Genomic DNA, 27,874 nt, shown 5'->3' with positions numbered 1-27,874 from the left:
TTTTCAATTTAATTTTTGTACATCCACCCCTAGCCTGTGTTTAAAGAAGCTCTCCCTGGCGGAGGTTAATGACCCCCTCTTGGGAGCGGTATCGTCGGGCCGGCCGCTAGGAGCGCGAAGTAGTCAGGCTACATCCACCCCAGGTTTGTTTAGAACCGTCATCGGCCAGTTTAATAACCTTGTGTACGATTTTGATATGCATATACAATAGATTACTACTATATACACACAATATACATAATGAAATAGACAATATATTAGTATATCCGTGGTATAAACATGTTCAAGTCAGTCCGTAATATTTATTTCTAACTGGCGTCAGGTTTTGTCTCGCTGTAGCAACGGTTATAGCAACGCAATCTATTGGCTTCACATCGTGGCTCTGCTACAGATCTGGTTCTTTATCGTCCCCTTCTTTTTGTCGACGACGCTTGTTGTGTGGCTCCCCTCGCGATCGGTCCCGACGTTACGGACGCACGCACGGACGTCTGTTATGGATTCCCCTAGGGATGCAGCTCGTCTCACCGACATCCAGTAGAAGGTCTCGATCTGCCGACCTCCCCTACATAGGTATCTCTGTGTAGAATGTGGCAGGAACATCTCGTCGTCATCGCTCTCGTCCCGTAAGCTAGGTCGGCCTGTGCCAGTATAAAGACGGAAACAGTCGGTGGAGCTGGCGACCACAGCGGTTTGATCTGATTTCTAGCTACCAAGATCAGTTAACAAACTGTTTAAAAGAAGCTATGGCAGCCATCCTTAGTAACCCTACAAATATTCCATTGTGTGAAACCGTCAAATTATGAAATCTTTAAAACTCTATCGGCACTTATATGCTTATGAAATCACAATAATGGACTATTCCAAAATTACCCAAATAAATTTTCATCGTCGTTGTTCGATTGCATGTGTTTTACGTGAACTAAGTCGCCATTTAGATGGTCGTTACAGCACTTATGTTGCAGAATCTTACATTCAGGAGCTGCTGTAGAAAAAAAAACACAGCGAACAAAGATTAATATTGTAATACTCTTCTTTTGTCTTTATTGCCTATACATACCAAACAGAAAACACTGTAGAACACCGTGTAACCAACCAGTTCCTAGAAAGTTTCTTCCATGACAACCATATTCAACATGTAAACATGTATGGATGTCTTTCAGTTTTATCTAGATAAAATTTCTACGTTGCGTTGTTGAACTCTACACTTGAAAGCATCTCCAATACAAAGGTTAGACACGTCCTTTATATTGGACATGTTAAAATTAATTTGTCTGCTAGAAGTTTCTCGTTATACGTGATCTTATTCACTTACACAAATAAATAAACAAAATTTCTGCAACTTCGAAAAATCAATGCACATCCACTATCCATGGGTTACTGAACTGTTGCCATATTGGGATATTTGTGTCGGCTGAGATATAAACAGGATATCTATGAATCATATCTATGTTTGCAAAAAATATCTCAATGTCGAAAAAATCAAGACAGTCATCACCTCTCTTTTAAATCGTATTAGAAGTTTGCAAAATTAAACGACAGGCGAAGAAACCATTTCTTTGCAGGTAAAGTCTAACACGGTAAAATTCAAACGAATTATAATCAGGTATATGGTGGACAAAGGGTGCTACCAAATCAGTTTTCCACTACGCAGTGTGCCAGGCATTTAGAAGGCATGTCGTTTGTAACCACTGTGTTCGAAAATAGAATTAATGTAGACTGTTATTACTAGACGAAATAACGGCGGGATGATCAAACACAGAAACGGCAGTCTATGTGTACAGAAACATATGCTCCGTGCAAGGACAACCTATATAATGTCCTTGCTCCGTGCAAAAGGTTGAGACCTAAAATTGTACTGACCTTTAGACCGCTGTCTTCGCTGTCGGTCTGTCCAGCTCTTTGTGGAAAAGGTGTGGGCCGTTTACTGGCCTTTTCCTCGGCTTCATACGGCTGCTGGTCGATATTAAGTCCACGGATGCCGCAGGTGCCCGCCTTTTCTTCTCATCTTTGCTATCTTGAGAAGTGCCGAGCCGCTAGACCTTCCCCTTTTTGTTCTTGGTGGCCTGGTTTTCGGAATCAAACCCAGAGTGACGATGGATTTTGAACAATGGATCAAACTTCACAATGGCCACATGGCATCCTAAAAGCTTGATTAATTGGTCAACCGCCGTCGGCTCTGCCCTGTTGCGTGCTGCTGGTCAGCGGTTGGTTACGCCCTGCTGTGAGTTACGCCTCGCTGTCGGCAGTTGGTTGCGCCCTGCTGTGAGTTACGCCCCGCTGCCGGCGATTGGTTGCGCCCTGCTGTGAGTTACGCCCCGCTGTGGCCGATTGGTTGCGCCCTGCTGTGGGCGGTCTAGAAAGTCCCGCCCTGATACTAGTATCCCACCTGGATGCCAGATGGTAATACACACAAAGACCGAGAGAGAAACTCATGTTCCGCTTTCAAACTAAAGGTCTAACTGAGGGGATTTGTAATAAAAAATCATTGCAATTCGCTGACATGTTGTCATGTCCTGGAGCTAGCTCAGTAGCTGGCCTATTCAGGTCCTGAAAGAATTCTGGCATCCAGGCTATATAGGAATGCTTTCTTTTTGCATACCTCAACCGGTTTTTGTTGTGTTTCTGATACCGTGTAGTAAGTGTGTGTCTGTGTTCGTCCACATACTAGTTCATATTCTGGCAAACATAACTCATGACATGCAAGAAGCTACGGATAAAGCACGTTGAAATTATTAACTTTTCTCCACAATCTCTCTGTTGATGTTGGTAAGCTAAGATTATATAGACATCTCAAATCTGTGTACGCCATGGAGAATTATCTACAAAGCAAAGACTTAGACATAAAATCATCTATATATAAACTCAGAGTAAGCGCACATACATTAGAAGTAGAAAGAGGTAGATACAGACGGTTACCTGTTAACGAGAGAATATGTGAACAATGCACAAGAAAAGCGGTGGAAGATGAAATGCACTTTATTTGCCATTGCCCACATTACAGCACCGAAAGAGACAAACTATTCAACCTAGTCAGCAAAATTGTTCTCAGCTTTCAATATCGCACAGACCTACAAAAAACTGCCTTTCTGTTAACACCGGCCAATGCATATATCTCCCAAAACGTAGGAAATTTCATATTCCACTGCACACAAAAAATAAATCAAACCCAATAGCAACCGTTTAGATTAGAAGTAGCTCTAGTTGACGACTTTTACTTTGTGTTTATTTCATTACTGTGTTCTCATTATTACCTTCATCTCATTTCAACGTATTCTTGCAATTAGTCTCCAGGCATGAATTTGCAATAAACTTATTATAATTATTATTATTATTAATCACGATTTATAATTTATCAGGTTCACTATTCAGAATTTCTGATCGGTAAAACAACTTTGAAACACTAACTGTGCGACGTGTCAGCAGTTGACCCTGATCATAAGCTCTTCTCTCCGAAAATTTCGCCAAATTCATCCCGCGTTATTTCTTCCGTGAACGTTTCTGCTTCTTTTATTGCGTTCTGTTGGTATGTGGTCTTACAAACAGGTAGCACTGCACGAAAAGTGGAATTTCCAACAATGGTAAATGTAATGTAAAGCCGTGTAAAGGTTACATTTACCAGAGATTTATCAGCATTTATCCATCGGTAAATGTGCGAATATACCCCGCATTTACCCGCAAGGTATAGCTGGTAATGTTTGCCTTATTTACCCACATTTACCGAGGTCGTGTAAATTATGCATTTACCGAAATTTACCGTAGCGAGTATTTCTCATATATTCAGGGCATTTACCGAGATTTACCGTAGGGAGTATTTCTCAGATATATTCGGTGCATTTACCCAGATTTACCGTACGTAGCATTTCTCACATTTATCAAGCGCATTTACCGAGATTTACCTTACCAAGTATTCTCACAGCTAAATTTACCCATATTTACAGAGGATGTATACATGCTTTACGAAAAGAGATATTTACCCTCCTTTACCCACATTTACCATGGATTATGATTGGTATGAAGCACAAACGCATGGTTTGGGGCAAAACTCAGCAATATTTATTGGATAAACATAGCAACATTGACAGTTTATACAAATACACTGATTAACTGGCTTGTATCAACAACACACATAAACCATAGTGATACATGCTTACAAACAACATTTATCACTCAATACATTATTCGGTTTATCATCAGACACAATCTTAACATATCAGTCTCTATCATTCTGCACTGACAAACATACCCTTTGGGAAACTATATACGAGAATGGTTTAACTATAGATACATGTACAATGTATCATAGGTTTTGTGCACATTTTTTACAATGTTATCACTGTTGTAGTTGTTTACAATGTTAACATGACGTCATCTATGGAATACAAATGTGCCAGTATGATAAAGTTAGCAAAGCTATGCAAAGAAAACAGTAACATTGCAAGGAACTCGCGATGACACAAGTAAAAGAATTGAATGGGTCAAACCCAGATCGGACGTGTTGAAAGGGATAGTATTTGTCAATTCGGATGGCGATGTTAAGTCAGCGGCCCCCTGTATGAAGGAGCCTCAGAAATAAGCCTCAAACCTTTGCACGTAAAAGAACTCAACACACTTATCGAGAAGAGTAGTGGTCGACAAAACATGTGAGTGTAGCAAATCCGAATTGCACTTCCACTTTTTAACTACTTGAGATAGCATCATGCTTCACCTCAATCAATCAAGGATGACTGCTTTACCTTTTTTACATTCAGTGGGGTCTGCACTGTTCTGCACTTTGCCAACAGTATCAGTGTCATGACTCATGTACTACTAGTTACATGTTTATACAAGCAATACTTCATCATCATTCAATAAAAGAAAGGTTTGGGAAATTCAGCCATTCAAATTTTAACATTTCTGTATTCACAACAAGATTGGAGTGATACATGTATACAAGTAATCCATTTGGGGCAGGGTGGAGGACATAATGTATCATCACCATCATAATCCCAGCCAGACAGGGTATATTCACTGCTGTATAGAGCAATTGGACTGACATACAAGTTGCTGTATATTCTACAGAGGTTATGAAGGCGATAGTCACCCTAAGTCTAGCAGCCTAATCCATCAGATATAGAAAGTTATTTTTGGTAAAAAAACAGACATTGAGTTTCAGGCAAGGAAACATATGAGGTCTGGCCAAACTCTGAACACAGGTTGGTTTTATGTGCTGTAGAACTGCTCATGTATAACCTTCCTCTCCCCATTCTCATCTACATCAGAGTCCATCGCTGCCTTCTTCTGTGTCTGCATGTTGTACATGTACTTCCTGGGTGAGGTTGGAGTCCCTCTTGTGATGAGCCGGTTCCTACAAAATAAAAAAATCATTGAACAGCAATTTACATGGAAATCCGTCCTATAGTACATGTATATGGTTGAAAGTAATACTGATAAATAGATAAATGACAAAAAATACATGCATGATTAAGAAGCAAGTCAAATGATTTTGTCATAAGCTCGAGGTTCCCCTAGCCAGGAGTAGGCTCAGGAGCCAGTCCTTCAGTGTTAGAGTAGTTAGTGACTGGAATGCACTACCACAATCTGTGGTGGATTCTAAGAGAGTCAACGAGTTCAAAACACGGCTGGATAAACATTGGGAGAGTCTGAAGTACAACACATGAGTATCGTTCGAGACCGGGATTACCACAGGCTGAGCCTCCTCATTCCGAAGATGGTATAAAGGTTATACAGTGCTTAACTTTCTTCCAACACTAAGATATTCACGGATGAAATTTGTGCCTCCATCTTATCCTATCACAACTGCTAGCAACAAACAAGGGACAATGGATTATGGAGAATCATGACTCCCAATATACTCAAGTGTGACAAATATGATGATGTTGATGAGCGTGCAGGACTGTAGTCTTACCTTTGGAGCCTGTGGCAGCACTTGAGGTACCCAGCGGCTGAACTTCTGGCAGTTGTTTGCTTTGTTCCCAACCATCCTCCTCATAACGGTGAACCCACTGCTGCTGTACTAGTATATACAGTAGAATAGGAAACCATGAAACAGATTTTTTTAAAACCTGAGCATCCTCAAATTTTGTACACATGTAGCGTAAATGTCCTACTTGAAATATAATATGGTGACCAAAGCTTCAACTGAAGTGAAAACATAACCATTCGAAATTTCTAACTTTCACATCACACTATTGCTTCTGTTGTGTCTTGTGATTTCTTTTTCATCTCATCCCATAGGTATTGTCCCTATATGACCCTATCAGGGGCAAATTTGAGGCTAGGGGAGATCTCATGATCAGTCTGTATCTCGAGTGTTTGCTGTTTCGTAATTCGTATCTTAAACCCGACACGAATACCTGTTAACCACTGACAAGTACGAACAAGTAAGTCAACTGACATTCGTGCCAGGTTTAATGCCAAGTACTATTTGATTATGAACAAGTTGAAAATAATAATTTACAAATTTTCTCATGGGGAGGGGGGCATGTTAGTTGAAGACATGTGTTTCTTGATCTTGATCTTGATGATGACATGTCATTCTGGCGATGACATGTCAATAAATAAAACTAAGACAAGGTAACTGAACATATTTTTGATTTAGAACGCTCTTAAGTGTACCAAGGTCTATTTTCTCACCTCATTGTTTGTACTCAGCGAGCCTTAGAGCAGTCCAAAATAAAATGCACAGCCAGCCGTGTCCGGTGCAAGGAGGGAGGGGGGCGACCAAACTCACATCGCTGATATGTCAGTCACCATAGTTTTCCGAACGTTTGAGTTTAAGCCATATTCCTCCTCGACTCACAAGCCTCTCCCAGATCGATGGTCCACCAATGTAGACTGTGGTGGATCCATTTATAGCGCCGAGAGGCGCGTAACGCCCTGTATTCATCTCTACTGTGGACCCCGGACCTGCCCGGACCAACGGTTTTCTGAATAATGCCGCCCACACAGTGCGCATGCGTAATCGAACAGACCAATCAGAGGACAGTATTTTAATGACCTATAGGATGTTGACCTGCAGGTCAGAAATTGACCTTTCTGCTTTTTAAGAAACTTTATCTGTACTGTGACAGTCAAACTGAAGATCAGGACCTTCCTCCTGGGTTCGATTCACGTTTTCCTCAAAGTTTCTGTTTTCATCTTGGTCCCCCTTTTTCTTGCTTGTCTTACATTGTGTATTTATGAGTTATTGTGATCAGAAACTATTAACTTTGTTATAAGTAACAGTTACATTTAGATCATAACATTTGTGTATACTACATGGATTTGGAGACTTTCTTTATATTTGATTATTCTTTGTAGATATAAAGTTCATCAAAGTAGGGTCTAAGACTTAATGAGAATATTTAACGTTAAATGAGATAGAGGAAAACCATTTGCCTCATAGTAAATCCATGAACAGACATGTATTAACTTGGTATTAACAAACAAATTCATAGTTGTAACTCATGATCTCAGTAGGTGGTGGGGGTTGGGGTGGGCTGTATACACTGTGAGTACACTTGTATAGCTTCTTATCTTGTGTGTGTGTGTTATAATGAGTCAATTGTAAGTTGTTGCCCATAGGCACATGTAACTAACTGCAGGAAAGGACTGACAGACAATTGGTACCACAATATACCATGTGACTATTCTAGCTTATTTGGGTTTATATGCAAAGCGATTCCCCCGCCCTGAGTTATCTCTGTTATCTAAGAGTGGTGGGGTGTTATATGCACTCCAAGTCCCCCGCCCTGTGATATCTCTGTTATCGAAGGGCGGGGAGGGATGTTATATGCACTCCAAGTCCCCCGCCCTGTGATATCTGTTATCGAAGGGCGGGGAGGGATGTTATATGCACTCCAAGTCCCCCGCCCTGTGATATCTGTTATCGAAGGGCGGGGAGGGATGTTATATGCACTCCAAGTCCCCCGCCCTGTGATATCTGTTATCGAAGGGCGGGGAGGGATGTTATATGCACTCCAAGTCCCCCGCCCTGTGATATCTGTTATCGAAGGGCGGGGAGGGATGTTATATGCACTCCAAGTCCCCCGCCCTGTGATATCTGTTATCGAAGGGCGGGGAGGGATGTTATATGCACTGCAAGTCCCCCGCCCTGTGATATCTGTTATCGAAGGGCGGGGAGGGATGTTATATGCACTCCAAGTCCCCCGCCCTGTGATATCTGTTATCGAAGGGCGGGGAGGGATGTTATATGCACTGCAAGTCCCCCGCCCTGTGATATCTGTTATCGAAGGGCGGGGAGGGATGTTATATGCACTCCAAGTCCCCCGCCCTGTGATATCTGTTATCGAAGGGCGGGGAGGGATGTTATATGCACTCCAAGTCCCCCGCCCTGTGATATCTGTTATCGAAGGGCGGGGAGGGATGTTATATGCACTCCAAGTCCCCCGCCCTGCGATATCTGTTATCGAAGGGCGGGGAGGGATGTTATTTGCACTCCAAGTCCCCGGCCTTGTGATATCTGTTATCAAAGGGCGGGGAGGGATGTTATATGCACTCCAAGTCCCCCGCCCTGTGATATCTGTTATCGAAGGGCGGGGAGGGATGTTATATGCACTCCAAGTCCCCCGCCCTGTGATATCTGTTATCGAAGGGCGGGGAGGGATGTTATATGCACTCCAAGTCCCCCGCCCTGTGATATCTGTTATCGAAGGGCGGGGAGGGATGCTATATGCACTCCAAGTCCCCCGCCCTGTGATATCTGTTATCGAAGGGCGGGGAGGGATGTTATATGCACTCCAAGTCCCCCGCCCTGTGATATCTGTTATCAAAGGGCGGGGAGGGATGTTATATGCACTCCAAGTCCCCCGCCCTGTGATATCTGTTATCTAAGGGTAGGGAGGGATGTTATATGCACTCCAATAACTGCACTTGAGATACAGTTTTGCAGGGGTTTACACTCATTTAACAGGGATTTACCGGCGTTTAACAGGGATTTACCGGTATTTACTTGGTAAATGTATGGTAAAGGTGGGTAAATGTCATACACCATATTTACCAACAATTTACTCCTTCCAGGTAAATTTGGTAAATCCCACTTTTTGTGCAGTGTAGCACACGGAGGATTTCAGGCCGCAACAGCCAAAAGATATTCTGGTGCGGAAACAGTAAAACTTCAGAAAGTGTTATGGAATTCGTTCATAGTAGAGGCACAGAAAAGTTCTTTACTACAGAGCACTGTGCATGTTTTGATAGACAAGTTCTGTAACCAAGAACTTTTAAGAGGGAAATGTCATAATTGGTTTCCGTAATGAGAGTTGGACTTTATATGCGACGTTATTATAGACAAACAAACCAAATTGAGTGAGAAATAGAGCAGTAAAATTAAGCTGTGAGGTGAAGCAGAGCGGAAGGTGTCTTCGGCCCAATTATCTTACACACATTCCTAGAACACTTGCCAGAAAACTAGCGAAGTATTATTGGAACAACGGTATACTGTTGGCAAGTCCATAATATTACCACATTGTTTTGTTAGTTATTATGCAAGCTGAATTTGACACATGTTCTTATATGGTTAGATAAATTCTTGGCACCAAACACACGTCAAGCTCACCTGTGTACGCGCTGTTATCTAATTAAGGCAATTATCTGATTAGAAACACCTGTTTACATGTAACACCCAATCAGGGTGCAGCCAATCAGTGTGTATTTCTGACTGATCGATAATCAGATTAATTACTATGAACCTGAACCAACTATTCTCGTTGTAATAGAGAAAATTGCCTGGAGTCCTCGGTAAACATGAAGTCATTAGATAAGTTGTTAGCTTTCGCACAGCTTTGGGCAGTCATTATAATAGCTGTACTGCCAAAATCTAGAAGCGCACAGCAATCAAGACAACAGCTGGGAGGAGTGAAGACTGGCACGTGGCAGATAGCACCACACCGACCATCCTCACTAGGACTATGTGGTATCTACACAATCAGCAACATCAATCTAAAGACGGATGGAAGCTCTCGTAGTGCTGATGACAACAACACTAGCGACACTGATCTGTCCTTCCTGATGGCATCATTTACCCTCTTGCTGGCTGGTGACATACATGTCAACCCCGGCCCCATTGATCTTAACCTGGCTCGAAAAGGACTACACGTGGGACATATCAACGTGAATAGTTTACGTAACAAAGTACACGAAATTGCACAAGTATTAATTGTCAACAACTTTCACGTACTCGCAGTATCCGAAACACACCTAGACAACAGTGTACATGATGGTGCGCTCGACGCTGGCGAGTACACCATCATAAGAAGAGACCGAGATAGTAATGGAGGAGGTGTAGCCATATACATCAAAAACACTATTCCCTTTAAGAGACGTCATGATTTAGAAATTCCAGATATCGAAATAATCTGGGCACAAATTTACCTCCCATACATAAAACCTATACTTATAGGGTGCCTCTACAGACCACCAAGTGCAAACACGAACTATCTACACAACATCATACAAACATTTGATACAGCTACGCATGATGGTAACGAAGTACTAATATTTGGAGACTTTAACATAAACTGGGCAAATTTGAGTTGCTCTCTCAGAGGTAGACTAGAATTGGAAGCGACGGCTTTGAACCTCAACCAAATGGTAAAACATGCGACGAGAATTGCCAAAACAGCTAACGGACCAGTAACCTCTTCATGCATAGATTTAATATTTTCTAATATGCCAGACAAAATCACAAACACATCTTCAATTCCACTAGGGTTTTCAGACCATAATCTCATATATACAACTAGGAAAACTAAAGTACCAAAAGGACAACCTACAGTGATTCTCAAGCGGTCCTACAAGAAATTTGACCAAGATCATTTCTTACATGATATTGAGTCCGCGCCATGGCACGAAGTGGAAAGCGAAAACAATGTAGAAGACGCCCTAACATGCTTTATGAACATTTTTACCGATATCATTGACAAGCACGCTCCAGTGCGTTAACGTTCAGTAAGGGCAGCGCCGGCCCAATGGGTTGACGGTGACCTTCGAGAACTTATGCACCAGAGAGATCAGGCGAAACGCAAAGCTCAGGCATCTAAAGAGACAGCCGACCACAAGGCTTATAGAAGACTGCGGAATATAGTGGTTCGAGAAAACAGAAAAAAGAAAAAGGCCTTCTACACACAACAGATTGACCTACATAGTAGGAATAATGACAGCAAGCGACTGTGGCAAACAGTAAATGGAATGCTGGGTAGAAACATCAGAAAGACACCAAACTTTATTGAATCAGATGGACAAATTTTAATGAAACCAGCTGAAATTGCGGAGTATTTCAACAATTATTTCACTGAGAAAGTCACAAGACTCACAAGAGGCGACGATCCTGACACAGACAAGGCAGTCGAACCAATTAAAGAACATATCATGGCTGAGAAGTATTGCTCTTTCAGTTTTCAACAAGTATTAGTAGAACAGGTGGAAGAACAGTTAAAATCACTACACCCTGGCAGAGCCACCGGGCACGATGATATAGACAATACCTTGCTGAGGCTGTGTGCTAACTACATTGCCAAACCACTTGGCCACATTTTTAACCGCTCCCTTGTGCAAGGAATTTTCCCCTCCCAATGGAAGAAAGCTAAAGTAATTCCATTAATAAAAGACAAATCCTCTCCACTCAATGGACCAAATAGTCGCCCAATAAGCTTATTACCTGCCATAAGTAAAGTCATGGAGAGAATATGTCAAAAGCAAATACAAACTTACATGGTATCAAATGATATTTTCTCCGGTAACCAGCATGCGTATAAGCGCTTCCACTCCACTTCTAGCGCGCTCACACAAATGTCAGACTACTGGCTGGAAGAAATAGACAAGGGTAACTTAGTAGGAGCAGTTTTGTTAGATTTTAGCGCTGCTTTTGATGTTATCAATCATGAGATCTGTCTGGCCAAATTACAAAGTTATGGCTTTACACAATCTGCCATAAACTGGACAAGAAGCTACCTAGAAAACAGGAAACATGCCGTGTTTGTGAATGGAAGCTACTCCTCATTCATTGAAACAAAATGTGGCGTACCCCAAGGCAGCTGCCTCGGTCCCCTTTTCTTCTGTATTTTTACAAACGATCTGCCAACGGTAACTACCCAAAGTGTGGTCGTGATGTATGCCGATGATTCCACCCCATCCACATCAGCTTCTGACATTACAGAATTACAAAATAAGCTGCAGACAGACTTATCTAAGATATGGAATTGGGTGAGGACAAACAAGTTAATCCTCAACATTGGCAAAACAAAATCAATCATCTTGGGTTCACCACATAGGCTAAAAAGGAAGCCGAAGCTACAACTTTCCATCGAAGGCAAAATCATTACACAGGTGGAACAGGCGGACTTACTAGGTGTCACTGTGGATCAGCAGCTCTCATGGGCTCTACAAGTAAACAAAACAAAGATGAAGATGGCAGGAGCTCTCGCTTCAATTAGGAAATATAAGGAATACTTCACTACCAACCTGTTGAAAACTGTGATACAGACCTTGGTCCTATCTCACCTAGATTACGGCTTAGTTCTCACGTCCTCATCGCCTCAGACCCACCTAGACAAACTGCAAGTTATCCAGAATAGAGCAGCTAGGCTGGCAACAGGTGCATGTTTTGACGCAAACCTAGATGTACTACATAATCAGTTAAACTGGCCCTCAGTAAAAGAAAGACTTTTCACAGGCACTATCAACATATTCCATAAAGTAGTAAAGGAAAAACAGCCAAAATGCATTTTCAGTCGTTTAAAAACAATTAACACCGCACATTCTCACAACACCAGACTAGCACAGAAAGGAGCATTCCTGCTACCCAAACCCAGAACTAATGCCATTACTCGAACCTTCCTATACAGAGCAATCAGAACATACAACACTCTACCAATTCACATTACATCCTCAAATCCACGTGCATTCAAAGTAAAAATCTGGTCCTGGACAAAAACTCAAAGACATAAAAACTCACCTATCAGCTCATGGTGGTAAACTTGACTATAGGACATCCGTATATTTCATGACCTCTGACCTCCACAATATCCAATATATGATAATATTATGTACATGTATGATATAATATGATAATAATGTTTCTGTTTATGTTAATTGAATGAGGATAATGATGAATTGATTGATTGACGTTATGAGTAATTTAATGTATTGTAAAATATGATAAGGTTAAGAACGTTAATGATTGATTTATGTTAGTTGTCTGATCAACATTATCTGTATAATTTGTTGTTATGTATTTTATTCGATTGTGTGTAGAGGACTCCAGGAAGAATAGTTCAATGTAACTAATGGAGATTCCTAATAAACAAACAAACAAACAAACTTAAAAACGCACATGTAGTGAACTTAGGTAGCAAATATAGAAAATATTTTATTCTCCTATGGAACTAAATTTGAGTGCACACGTGTGCTTGTACGCGAAAGCTTGTACATATCCCTCCGCCGCTGGAGTCAGCTGTATTAAATGCAGTGCTATATTAGTATACCATTAGATAAATGACAGAGAAATAAACGTCGCCGAGAATGTTATGCTTTGGGTAGCCTTTATACGTATGTATGTATGTATGTGTGTATGTATTTGTGTGTGTGAACAGCATACTTGGGACAAGTTCTGTTATTTGAGTGAACTGGAACATAGGGCTTACGAAACGTTGGGATTTCGAAACATAGAGATTTCGGAACATAGTAATTTCGGAACATTGGGCGGTCACCGATGTAAACATGCAGGTCTTGAAGACTATTAAGTCATCGATTTCAGTATGAGTATATAACGTTACAGCACGATAGATTATGACAAAGGTGTGTTACCAACCGATTAGAATTTGTCACAAACTGATGCCAAAGTTGAGCCTTTGCTTTTTTTATTACCTGTTTGGCAAGCGATTTAATTCTGTAAAAGGAAACAGTAATTTTTCAAGGAACTTACCACGAGGGGGCAGATCTATGAGATCGACGCCATCGGGCTCGAGTTGACTGCATCCCGTGGTGGCTTCTGTGTCGCTCCTGGTGGCATCAGGGTGGGCCGGCTACTTCATTTGAGCTTGGAGTATGCATGCTAAAATGTTCTGAGTGGACGTAACTTCAAGACCTGACCTATGTGAAAATGTAAGCGACTAAGCGTTTGGGACGCCGTCCCTGCGCGTCCCAAGTCGTTCCAAATGGGCAAGGCGCGTCTTTGGCCGCCTCGTCCTCGTCGGACTAAGGCCAAGAGTATATACGTACATATATATATATATATATATCCTTCGTCTTTTATCTCTTAGTCTACTGATATTTGAACGTTGGGGCACCACACAAGATCTGGCAACTAGTTTTCTTCACCCTTCTCGATTTTCTCCGATACCATCCTCCCATCGTTTCCGTTGTCTACTCTCCGTTCTTCCTCACTGGACGATTTCTTGCATTATAGCTCATGGCTACTCCCGATAACTCAGTGACACGTGGCCGTACCACTTCAGTTTCCTTTTCCTTATTGACATTCACTGTTTTAAGGAGGCCTCCGTACGTTTGCAGTGCTACATGGTTGCGTACGAAGCAGGGACAGTATCAGGAAGATAATATGCATGTGTTTACCTTTGCCAAAAAGATTATGTTTCTGATAGCGTTTGCAAGTCTGTGTGTGTGTATGTGTGTGTGTGTGTGTGTGTGTGTGTGTGTGTGTGCGTGTGTGCGTGTGTGTGTGTGTGTGTGTGTGTGTGTGTTTCCGGACTACTGTAGTCAGCATAACTCAAGAACCTTTTGATGGATTACATTGATATTTGGTATGTAGGCAGGTGTAGGGCAAGGTAGATATTGGGCTCCCTGGTATGTGACCTTGGCACTGCAGTAGAGCTTCCGTTTTTCTATCTATTGACCTGGACATGCTATGGTCCTGATTTTTTAGTGGCAGATGTGAAGTAATGAAGAAATGGTGTAGGCGTTGGCCCCCTAGCAGCTTTCTCTGGAACTGCAGGGGCGTTATTGTGAAAATCTTCTAAGGAGAATAACTGAACAAAGGAACGACGGATTTCTATGATATTTAGTGTGCAGGTAGCTTGATAACTAATGGGAAAAACTATATTTGCAGTCTTTTCTCAAACACTCAAGACTCAAATACATGTAACGTATGTAGTTTATGGCAAGTGGAACATCAATAAATTATGGATTATGCAAATAAATTCCTAATTTGCATAATCAATGTAAAAACGCCATTAGCCATCTAAGTGGTAATTGATAGGACTGTCAATATTGCGACATGTGTAAGTTAGGTACAGGTGTTCATGACCAAACATGCATTATGTAAATGTGTTAGTCATTTGCCTAAACAGAATAGTTCATGGAGATATGAAGCCTCCGGACTCTTGTTGCGATTTGTAACGGTACTACAGCGTAACGTCTAGTTTTGAAATCACGTGCTCTTGACACGCCATGGTCGTGATTTTTGAGTGCTATATAGCTCATAGCAGACTTTGAAAGAAAATAACTCTGCGTATCCATGCTGTCTGGTATGAAGATAGTTCAAATGATGCTTTAGTTCATTATGTTGTGATTATGCATTTCAGAATCTAATTTGCATGATTACTGAGAAACTTTACAAACCCGCTGCGTTCAATGATTGGACCATCCAAACATGTGATATGTTACTGAGAAAGATAGGGACATGTACAGATGCAAAATTATCACAGTGGAGACTTAATTTGCATAATTAAGTTGAAAATACTATTGTTCTATATTTCTAATTAACGGAAACTTTATATTTGTGGCACTTGAATGTTTGGTGAAGGTTAACATAGTAAGATATAAATCATGCAAATGAGGATCTACTTTGCATAATCCTTACGTCGCCGATGTGTTTTTTAAACACCACTCTTGTTATTTCTATTCTATTCTTTGGTTATATTACGCCTTTTAAGTTAGTACATTAAAAGATGTCTTTGTTTTAATGCAATTTTCTACAGAGAAGAAGTGCCCTGCTCTATCCATCCCACCTAATGGACAGATGATCGGTGGCACTGTTGTCGGGGATCTACTTAGGTTTACCTGCAACTTGGGCTATAAACTTGTGGGGGTTGGTACCCTCCGTTGTCAGGATGACAAAACATGGAATGGATCGAGACCAAACTGCGAAAGTGGGTTTATCTTTGTTTTAATGTTTAGCACCATCCAGACAGAACACAGTAGTATTATATTGCACTCAAGTAAGATATATTATATACCATATATACATACTGTCATGTAGTTTTGAAATATCACTTGTACAGAATTACAACTCTATAGACACACACACACACAACATACACACACATACACGCACAACACACACACACATACACACACACGCGCACGCACGCACTGTACATGCCAGGCTTCCATCAGACTCAAAGATAAAAGATATATCTTGATCATATTTGTAGAAATCGTCTGTCCACCCCCTGAAGTTACCCCGAACTGCGAGGTGAATGGTGGAAGGACCTATGGAGACACAATAACGTACACCTGTGCCGTCGGCTACAGGCACAGCGACGGCACTGGTACCAGGGTATGTCTCGCAACGGGAGAATGGGACGTCACTGCACCACAGTGTGAAAGTAAGTGTATACAATAGGGCTATTGTGAGCTGTCTATATGGATGTGACCTGGTGTCAGTTTAAAAAATTCACATTCAGTTTACATGTCAAAATTCATCCGTATTGGTATGAGTCATTTTAAAATGGTTTAATCAGTAGATCGAGGATGGAAGGAAATCAAATCATTCTTAATACTGACATTTTTAAATGATAATCTATGATGTGAAATTTCACCGATGTATCGATTGATTGTTAATTTGTTTCTTTGTTTATTTCACAGAAAAACGCTGCCAAATACTTTTCCCTCCACTTCACGGTGCTGTGTCGGGTGGCCATTCCTACATGGATATTGCGGCCTATTCCTGTAACACCGGTTACGACCTGATCGGAAGCTCCAGTAGAACCTGTCAGGAGAATCAACAGTGGACAGGCTCACCACCAACATGTGAACGTATGTTCCTTCATTTATAAAGCTTTGGCTGTTAATGTACTGGGGAAGATATGTAAAAATGTATGTAGACATGACTTTGAAATCTTTATTGATTACACTTCTTGGCAGACTTGTCAAGTCTGATTCATGATTATGTTGAGCCCAACATACTGTTGGGCACAACAAACTGTGTTCGTAAGGTTTCTTTCTCCTGTCAAGTCTTGTAATCGACTCAGCTCGGTCGTCCCTGGACCAACTGAGCTGACATTTGGTATACAGGTAGAGTGGGTAAATACCCTGGGACATTTTGTTTCGATATTGACCTTGAAAGTGATTTTATTAAGGTTTTTCTGCCCAAAGACGTACATTTTGTCCTCCTGTGCTCTGGAAATACATCCAAATGACCTGAAATTTACTATGGGGGTACATTGAACAAATATTCAATGAATCCCATTCGCACTTTTGGCATCCAACACTTCAAAACACGAATTTAGAGGGTATTTTGGGGAGAACATCGGCTTTTTTTCTCATATGGGGTCACTGACCTTTAGGTCACATCTTTATTCATCTGGCCATGTGGACTAATTCGGTCAGCCAATGAGAGAGCGCGTTGTATCACGGATTTATCAAGCTCAACCTGATTGGTTGAAATAGTCAGTTGAATTAGGAGCAGTACTCTGACAGGTACAGACACAACTTCACTACTCCCTGGCTCCCATCCTTGTGTTGCTATTGACGTAGTATTGTTGTATCCTACTGAAGTTAAGTGCAATTGAGAAGGTTCAAAACTTTTCTGGTGGTATTTTTCGACACACACGGTGTTTTTCTTATTTTAACACTGCATGGAAACAAAGATTTCCACAAGTTTGCAAGCTTGGACACTATGGTGAAACCTGACATTTCCTCGCTATAGCTATGTACACGAATTTTCTATCCCTGTGTCACCAAGATTGGATACCAGTGCACACAATAGTGTACACAAAGTGTCCAAAGTTTCCCACCTTAGGAAACATCCCGTGTCGGGACGTTGACAATAACATTAACAATAACAACTAGAGTTCCTTGACCTCATACCTTCGCCAAATGAATTTAACCTTTATGACTGACATATTAGGAGTGTTTCTCATCAATTCTAAATCATACCAGTTGATTGTCTTTAAGACAATCAACATGTCCAAAGTATGAGCTTAACAAATTATGAGTGTAACAGAGAAGGTTATGCTAATATTTATCATCAATGATTCAAATGCGGCCCTTATAAGCCTAATTTGCTTCAACGATGTTCACATTTACATAACTCCCCGATGCCACAAATTATTAAATGTTTGAAATTGCCGTCATTTGCCAGTGTGGAACTATAGAAATTTCTCATTACGTATGCATATTAGGCCCACATTTGCATATTTTCTATCTATCAACATTCCTCTCTTCCTCAGTTTCAATTTGAACAGTCATATCATGGAACAAAGCGGATTTTTAAAGTTGCCTAATTAATTATACAAATAAGAATCTGATTTGCATAATTATCGTCCAATCATACTAAGAATCACCCAAGCTATCTACATACCAAAAATCATGACTATCCATCAAGGCCATCTTGTTATAGTATTTTCTCATCAATTATGCAAATGAGGTCTTCATTTGCATAGTTCATATCAATTAATATTTCTCTCTTCCTCAGTTACATATGTCACATGTTTCAGAGTCCTATCATGGAATTTGGCGGATGTATAAACTTTCCTCATTAAATATGCAAATAAGGTACTGATTTGCTTATTAAGTATTTAATCATGTACATTTTCACTCAAGCTATCGTTACCAAAATCATTACCATGCATCAAGCCCTTCTTGAGTTATTCCCTTGCTCTTGCAGTTCCGAAAAAAGCCGCTAGGGGGCCCAAACCCACACAACTTACTCTCTGTTTAAAGATCTATCTACCACTCAAAAATAAGTTCCATAGCATGTCCAGAACACAAGATATCAAAACAGGAAGTTCCGCTGCAGTACCGTAAGAAGCCGCTAGGGGGCCCAAAATCTAATCGTTTTCAGGTCTCATCAAAACCTACCAACATACCAAATACCAAGACAATGCATTTAGGCATTCTCGAGTTTTTTTGTGCCACTACACACAAACCCACAAACGCTACCCTTTGCATAACCTTCTCGGCGAAGGTAATAACAATAGAGAGTTGTGAAGTGAATGAAAATTTACCTTCAGCAAGGAGGCCCTTGCTTTGAGTAATTGTTTAAAGTTTTTGGCTAAAAATGACGTTAACGATGTCAAATACGAACATTGCAGACATACAACAAACGTAAGCCTCTATGCCACAGTCGCTTTTTGCATGGGGAGGGAAATGAGCGAAATATGTTGCATTTGCTCCCGCAAATGTTGCCTTTCTAGTTGCATTTACATTCTTATGCTCACACATTACACAAGACGTAGGACAATTGTCATGTTTCAAAATGTACGGTACATACAATAACCATCACTATTAGCTAAAATATGCACTTTTAAATGGATTCCAAAATGTTTGACTTAACCCTGCCATTAATGTCAACCATTTTGGAAATGCATTTAAGAATCGTCTGAAAGAAACCTTTTATCTTCAGTCGTAGAAAAGAAATAAAAGGGCCCTACAAACTGTCATCCATCCAGAGCAAATCTTTTAGAAATAGCATAACGAATGTGAGGATTAGTTCCCAAAACGTTATAACAACAAACCAGCCAATCGAGGACTGTGTCCAACATGCCATAATGATTCTTGCAATCTATTCCGAGTAAGTCTTTAACAATGAACTTAGCACAAAAAGGTCGAATGGACCATACCGAAAACATCTCTCTATAAAAAATGTTTTGTGTAGAATCTGTGATTAGAGTCAATTCCACGTTACCGCGGGGGTGTTTGTTGCCTTTTGTTGTAATATTTTCGAAACCTTCGCAACAACCTAACTGATATGGGTAAATGTTTAGAACAATTTCAAACCTTTGTTTGACTTTCGAAATGTTTTCTACTGCGTTCCAGCATGTTAAAAAAATTTAAATCGGTGGGTACAATATTGATACAAGTTTCGAAATTATCACAACATAGATTCATCTTTTGTTCGTACAGTTTCGAACATTGGTTAAATGAGCCATACGAAAGCAATCTACACGTCCCTGCTAAGTAGCTGATAGCACCTAATGATAGACCAATAAAGACGCCCCACCGCAAGAAGTCTGACAGGCGATCGTAGGTGTTTTGTTTACTTTCGCGGTATCAAAAATTTCCACGTGAAGAAAGCGGTTGGGTACTCCCAAAATCCTACTACGCCGGACAGAAAAGTTTCCATTAAATTTGTCAGAAATCTTGAATAGATCTAGTTTTCTATTTTTAAAAATCCGTTTCAAGGAAACACGACACACACCACACGGTACGGGGGTGTCACCAGCCGAACAAATCCCCCGCCGCTCACGTTAACCCGCACCCGTTGTTTACGTTTGGAAGAGGTGAGCTGAGAAACACAACGCTCGTTCAAACCTTACTACCGTTGACTGTAACGCACTTCGAAGCTAAGCAGCGGTGAAATACAGTCCAAAGATGTTTGTGTGTCCTTCAACAAGTACAGAAGTCACGATAATCGAAGACTTGTCACGGCAAGGCCAGCACAACAAGACCGGTGCGCTCCCCTTTTACAGCTTCTGTACATATCGGCAAAGTTTGGCGACAAGCTGGAAGTTTGCTTACGAGGAGGAAAGACCGTACAAGATCATTTTTACGTGATTATCGGGAAAACACCATGTTCCGTTAAACTTGGTAATCAAACTGTAAATCTGGTTTAGGAAATTCGAATACAGATATAAAGTTGAATAAATGCTTTGCGAATGTTTATTTCAGCATTAGTTATTCCCGATATTACTCCAAAATCTTATACACAACACGGGAGATCGTTTCTCCTCAAACTGCTATCGCGCCACTCCTGTCAAAATTGATTGATGATCTCTCTCTGCCGCCGACTTCATACATGATCAAAGGCGGGCGGACGGCGGGGAAACTTGAATACATAATGTGGCGAACTTGTTGCACAAGGAATTCTCACGCCGCTACGCGATCGTGATGTGTAGCGTCCACCAGGCTTTCGTACGTACTGGCGTTTAGGTTGTAGAATTCGGCATAAAAAGGAATAATTGGCAAGTACTTGAAGTAGTGTCAGGCCACGGTAAGGTTTACGCTTGTAACATTCTGCAATCTTCCCTGGCAAACATTCTCCCTATCATAGACTAGCTTGCGTAGTTATACTCAATTTCTACAATGTATACCCTTTGGGTAAATAGAAAATCACGATATTACTGATTTGTCCGGCTATGTTCCTGTTTGCCACACCGCACTGAGTTTACAAAGTCAAGCCAAGCATGACTTCGGCGTCAAAATTGTATATCTATCTCTATCTATCTATCTATCTATCTATCTATCTATCTATCTATCTATCTATCTATCTATCTATCTATCTATCTATCTATCTATCTATCTATCTATCTCTATCTATCTATCTATCTATCTATCTATCTATCTATCTATCTTTATCTATCTATCTATCTATCTATATCTATCTATCTATCTATATATATATATATATATATATATATATAGATAGATATATTTATATATATATATATAGAGAGAGAGAGAGAGAGAGAGATAGATAGATAGATAGATAGATAGATAGATAGATAGATAGAGATAGATAGAGATAGATAGATAGATAGATAGATAGATAGATAGATAGATAGATATAGATAGATAGATAGATAGATAGATAGATAGAGATAGATAGATAGATAGATAGATAGATAGATAGATAGATAGATAGAGATAGATAGATAGATAGATAGATAGATAGATAGATAGATAGATAGATAGATATAGATAGATATAGATAGATATAGATAGATAGATAGATAGATAGATAGAGATAGATAGATAGATAGATAGATAGATAGATAGATAGATAGATTAGATAGATAGATAGATAGATAGATAGATAGATAGATAGATAGATAGAGATAGATAGATAGATAGATAGATAGATAGATAGAGATAGATAGATAGATAGATAGATAGATAGATAGATAGATAGATAGATAGATAGATAGATAGATAGATAGATACCTAAGTATCTACCTACTCTATGCGAAAACGCGACGATATAATACATTCCTGACGCAGCGTACTTTAATCAACATACTGTTCTAAGGACCTACCATACATACTTTATGTGAATTGTCTCTACAGTTTTTCATACATAAGATGAGTTCTTTTCATTATTTTTTGATATTGAATATCATAAATATATAACTTATGTATGTACGCTGCTAGATATCGTCACATCTGTCGCGCAAAAAAAGTCCTCCTTCGTCTTTATGATATAATTAACAATATTGTTGTAGTATATATAGATATTACATATTTTAATATCCATGTTGATTGTGTCTTAGTGGTGCAGTGCTCGACCTTAAATCCACCCGTCCAAGGATCCATGAACGGGGGAAACAATTTCAAATACAACGAAACAGTTTACTTCACCTGTGCCTCTGGCCTTGAGATGAAAGGCAGCTCCAACCGTACCTGTCAGGCCGATGGACTGTGGAGCGGCACACAGCCTAGCTGTTCAGGTAACAGTTGATTTGGAGAAAAAACTAGCTGCAATACTACCCATTTCCCACTATGTAAATTTTATGGCTATTTGAACTATTCGCGACTTTGGCACTTTTAGACGTTATTTGGTGTCTATTGTATGAAACTACATGTGTCGTGTGTCCAAATCCTAGTTGTTGACACTCACCCAAATTGCGGGCTCTGTGAAATGGTTTTACGTTGAAGTTTTATTTCAAGGAAGCTCCTTGGTATATTCAGCTTAATTATCATGTTAGAAAAATTTACTTTACATGTCTCCACTTCTGCATGGGCAATTCATTGGCTATCCCTTTTCAATATCATGTGAAATCGAGGTATAGACTTGTGTGTGAAAATTGTAAAAAGAAAAAGGACATACTTAACCTTTGTTTTTGTCGTATGGGTTAGGTTGAGTAGCTTAATTGATCAACACAATTTGGACGCGATAAAGTCTCAAAGGCATTTGACTATTCACTATTGCATTTGGGGCAGCAAAAGTAATCGTTTGCACATCTTCTCAACAGCACTGGAATGTCCTGAGCTAGATGCACCATTGAATGGCGAAACGACCGGAGGAACATCCGTTGGTGCTTTCCTTGTATTCTTCTGCAGGGAAGGATTTGACCTAACAGGTGGAGACTTCATGCGAACCTGCCAGCCTGATCAGACATGGAGCGGCAGTCAGCCAACTTGTGAACGTAAGGCAAAGTCGCAACGATTAATGCACTGTGTCACAATATCTGATCATGAAAATGATAAAATGTGACGCTCTTTATGTAGCAGCTACATTTACTGATACGTCTTTAGCACTCTCCCCTCTTCGAAGAGTAGACATGTGATCGAATGGAATATTGGTACGATTAGCCATATAACACTCTTGTAAGCAAGGGGATTGTATATGTATGTCAAACCTATTCAAGAAATCATTATCAAGCAAGACGTATGCTTTCAGAAGAAAAAAATCGTTTGTGATACTTAGTGTCTCCTGTCTTCTGGTGACATTACCATTACATTTTTTAAAGAGGTCTATTTACTACTGGACCTGTTTTTAAGATAATAAAGGTGTTTGCAAAAACATATCTTTTTATTCCTTCCAAATTCGACGGACAGATGGACGCCATTTGTTTCCCCTTCCCTCCAGTCTACTACTGTACACGCATAGGAAGGCTAAAAGTATATTCACAAATTTCATTGAACAGGCAAGGCGTGTCTTGATCTACCAGTACCTCGACATGGCAATAAAACTGGTGGAAATCTGTACGGTAACGTGGTCACATTTACCTGCGCTGCTGGGTATGATCTGATCGGCGACAGCACAAGAACCTGTCAGGGTAACAGCCAGTGGAGTGGAACCCAACCTTCGTGCTCTAGTGAGTTCATTTCTTCTTGCCTCGCCAAATCAAAGCATCTCTTTTTGGGTTCAATCGACTATCGAGAAGTGCATAATGTACTCTGCAATGTGCAGTTAACAATTATTGATGCTTTTGCTAAGCCATTTTGCAATTGCAAGTGGTGGTAGTTGTATGTATTCAGCATTACATACATTCTATTGAAAGAAAATAATTGCAAGGACTGTAAAAAAAATATCCCACGCCCAAAGAGCGGTCTTGCGCCGTAACAAAATGTTATCATAGTGCTACCATTAATGTTATAGAGAAAAAAATTAACATACAGTTCTTCCAGGTTTTGATCCGCTTGACATTGGTAACTGATGATTGGATAGATTCAGTAAGACCTATGCCTGCAGGTGAAATGAAAGCTACCAATTAACCTATTACTACTACAGCAAGACACATTTTCTTAACTTTACAGTCTTATTTACCCTCTTTAAATGTATTCCTTATATTAATTGATAGATATCATGTTGTGTGTTGCTCAAGAAGTCATCTGAATAACTCCCCCTCCTATCTTTTATGTCCTTCAAGTGTCGTAAATTGTTACTGTCAATGTCTCATTTGTTGGTTTCCTGGAACATCCATAATGTGAGTGACGGATGAAATTGTTGCTTTTAGGAGTACAGTGTCCAACTGTGAGCCCCACCCCCAATGGACAGATGAGTGGAGGGAACCTGTACGGTCAACAAATCAGTTTTGTGTGCAACTCTGGGTATGACCTGAGCGGAAGCCAGTCTCGGATGTGCCAATCAGATGGCATTTGGTCTGGAACGCAACCATCCTGTGTCCGTAAGTTTAATCACTGTCTTAATTACCTGCTTATGGCATTCAAGTCACACACACATGAAAATAAAAACCCATTGGGTTGGTTTTAGAATACATTTCATTCTTAATAAAACATATTATTTAGAACACAGCAACATATCATTCACATTAAACATGTCGGCGAAGAGAGTTGAGGCTTCATATATATACACATAAAAATATCTATACGAAAATGTTACTCATCATCATCATCAATATTAATACAATGAATGTTAAAGTGTATGAAGACAAAGATGACTTTTTTGTACTTTATATCATTGTCTATTTCACATTCAAAGTCAGCATTGTCGCAATCTTATGTTATATTGTTTTTTTTTCGGTTACTTCAAACGCAAATTTGAAGGACTTCACCCTTACCAGAATATTACAGATATGTGGGGACTCCAAATCCAAGTCCATATTAAGTTGTTGTTTTACACACGCAGTGCAATTGATATAGGAATACCGTAAGTATATGCACTTTAAAAGTTATAAAATGTAAAACAGTCATCATCACTTAAAGGTTGCTGCAACCGAAGTCATCTTACCATTGTTTAACACAGCAATGAACTGCTCAGAATTAATCCCACCGCCGAACGGTGGGGTTACTGGCGGAAAAAAGTTGGGTGATGCGGCTGTATACAGCTGTGTGGAGGGATATGAGATCCAGGGCAGGGCGGTCCGGTTTTGTCTGTCTGACCAGACTTGGAGCGGAGAGGAAACTATCTGCCAAAGTAAGATGACTGTTTTCTAATATCTATAACAGTATGGTTCCACTTAATTGGTCTATTTGATACGCTATAGTACTTAAGCAAGTCACATGCCGAACGTTTAGTTGACGTGGCGATTGAAAGTTTAAATTTGCATGCGAAATACTTTATGAGGGCTAGTTACACTTAGATACGATGCGATAGAATGAATCTTACACAGTTTTGCCTAAATGTGTGCCAATGTGTTTCTGTGCTTGGACGTACATTTATGAGTGAACTTATGAGTGTTTGTTTGTAGCAGAATGGATAGCTGACGCCTATTGTATGCTGGCTTATGTACTGTTGATCCATAGACAGTCTTCACTGATTCCATCCTATCCTTGCAGGAAAGGAATGTCCACAACTGGACCCCCCTCCGAATGGTGGTATCAACGGTACAAACTACTTCGGCGACACGGTAATCTTTGACTGTGATGTGGGCTACAACCTTCTCGGTGATCAACATAGAACCTGTGGAAGCAACCAAGGGTGGTCTGGTGTGCAACCACATTGTGAAAGTAGGTCACTATCTCCAACATTGATTTCAACATTCAGTTGAATTTCTTGTCAGGATACCATCATGTGAAATTTACAGAATAAGAATAAGTTAATGACAATGCAATTGTTTTACTTTTCAAATGCTGTGTTTACAAAAGCAATTCAATTAAAAAGAAAAAGGTGGATAAAGTGGGGTTCATGGTGATTGTAGTATGCCAAACATTGTGTTCGAAATGAAACAAGTTATTCTCATATTTGATATTCGTAACGTCTGTTGATTGTTGATCTTTGTTACAGAGGTTCGCTGCCTCATTGCTACAGCCCCTACAAATGGGGTTGTTTCAGGTGGTACATACTATGGAGATGTTGCCAGCTATAGCTGCTATCCAGGATACGAATTAGCAGGTAGTTCCACACAAACCTGTCAGACCGATGGACAATGGAGCGGGACAGGACCAACCTGCGCCAGTAAGTGCCATGGTCTCTACACTGTATAGTTTTTGGTTTTTCCTTTCCTTTGTCTTGTTTCGTTCAGAGAAAAAGAAAACAATAGCTGTTCAGTTACTGCAGTTTCCCGAGCCTTTTCTAGTGCGATATATCATTTTACATAGTAATGCAACGGTATGCTTAATACTAATAACACTAATGCGTAGGATAGTATGGACTATCTTATTACCATCACCAATAGGGTTATTACTTCCCAATTTATTTTCACTTGGGAGCAACATTCATTGTGGAGCTCAAACGGGTATTTTTGTTGAAATCTTTGTGGTAGTGGGGATCGAAATGTGATCGGTATCTTTTAACTATAGGGAAACGGTGTGCAACATTGGATGCTCCTACAAACGGTAATCTGACTGGTGGCTATTTCTATGGAGACCAAGTCACATTTTCCTGTGCTATTGGATTCCAACTGACCAGCAGTGATGTCAGAGTTTGTGGAGACAATGGCGTCTGGAGTGGAGTACAGCCGACTTGTGAAGGTATGTGCCGCAGCTGATCAGTCGAATAGCACGAATGATTTACTGTATAATAAGACAGAAAGTTTAAAAACATATTGTTGCTTTTTCACACAATCTAGTACTAATTAATCTACTCGCATGCAATTACAAGACATAATGTGATATTAATGGTATAGCATTACCTTTCGTGACATTTATGGAACTTTATTATGATCCTAAATATCTGTACTAATCAGCCATTATTAAATTTTACTGCAGTCATCGAATGTTCCATGCCTCAAACCCCGCCGAACAGTGACATGACAGTGTTTGGAAATACCTTTGGTTACACTACTACCACTACCTGTGACCCTGGGTACGATCTGGTCAGCGGGGACGCCGTCAGGACTTGTCAAGCTAGCGGGGAGTGGTCCGGTAGTCCTGTACTGTGCCAAAGTACGAAGTGCAATGCTTTGTTTTGTTCTTTGTTTGAACTCGTGTATTTATTGCCTTAGTTGCATACTGGTTGGCTTTGAATAGACTTATTATCATTTTCTTGGCAGGTTTTGGGAATATATTTCTGTGGAATAATTATTCTCTAATGCAGTTTTAGCACTCAAGTCTTACTTTATTCTAACAGAATCGTGCTGTGTACAGCCTTATTTACAACATGGCAGCTACCACGGTACCACCTGCTACAACGAGACAGTCTCTCTTGAGTGTTACAATGGGTACGATATGACGTCAACAGATTCGGATCGGACCTGTACAGAATCAGGAACCTGGGACAAGCCGATTCCACGATGTGACAGTATGTACTCTTAGTATTGTGCTTTCAACTTACTAGTTAATGTCTGAACTTAAGACG

General features: G+C 40.3%; 1 protein-coding gene and 2 long non-coding RNA genes across 3 annotated transcripts in view; 1 reads left to right on the top strand and 2 right to left on the bottom strand.

Annotated features, from left to right (window-relative positions):
- LOC136423884 (sushi, von Willebrand factor type A, EGF and pentraxin domain-containing protein 1-like) overlaps positions 1-27,874 on the top strand; it is a 52,576-nt gene that overhangs the window by 16,152 nt on the left and 8,550 nt on the right. Inside the window, exons 7-19 of the mRNA XM_066412264.1 lie at positions 15,930-16,100; positions 16,386-16,559; positions 16,819-16,989; positions 22,443-22,619; positions 23,145-23,318; positions 23,820-23,990; positions 24,633-24,803; positions 25,382-25,552; positions 25,915-26,085; positions 26,363-26,533; positions 26,878-27,048; positions 27,286-27,462; positions 27,647-27,817. Of these exons, the coding sequence (XP_066268361.1) occupies positions 15,930-16,100; positions 16,386-16,559; positions 16,819-16,989; positions 22,443-22,619; positions 23,145-23,318; positions 23,820-23,990; positions 24,633-24,803; positions 25,382-25,552; positions 25,915-26,085; positions 26,363-26,533; positions 26,878-27,048; positions 27,286-27,462; positions 27,647-27,817 (2,241 nt within the window). The remainder of the gene's footprint in view (positions 1-15,929; positions 16,101-16,385; positions 16,560-16,818; positions 16,990-22,442; positions 22,620-23,144; positions 23,319-23,819; positions 23,991-24,632; positions 24,804-25,381; positions 25,553-25,914; positions 26,086-26,362; positions 26,534-26,877; positions 27,049-27,285; positions 27,463-27,646; positions 27,818-27,874) is intronic.
- On the bottom strand, positions 239-2,563 carry LOC136423886 (uncharacterized). Its single transcript, XR_010753806.1, has 2 exons — positions 1,861-2,563; positions 239-638 (listed from the first exon to the last, which is right to left on the bottom strand). It is a non-coding gene; the product is annotated as an uncharacterized lncRNA (long non-coding RNA).
- Positions 4,031-6,941, bottom strand: LOC136423885 (uncharacterized). Its single transcript, XR_010753805.1, has 3 exons — positions 6,634-6,941; positions 5,906-6,013; positions 4,031-5,344 (listed from the first exon to the last, which is right to left on the bottom strand). It is a non-coding gene; the product is annotated as an uncharacterized lncRNA (long non-coding RNA).

The sequence above is a fragment of the Branchiostoma lanceolatum genome, chromosome 18, assembly GCF_035083965.1.
Source record: "Branchiostoma lanceolatum isolate klBraLanc5 chromosome 18, klBraLanc5.hap2, whole genome shotgun sequence".
Taxonomy (NCBI): domain Eukaryota; kingdom Metazoa; phylum Chordata; class Leptocardii; order Amphioxiformes; family Branchiostomatidae; genus Branchiostoma; species Branchiostoma lanceolatum.
The sequence above is the reverse complement of the archived record's forward strand: the minus strand, read 5'-3'. Positions and strand labels throughout refer to the sequence as shown.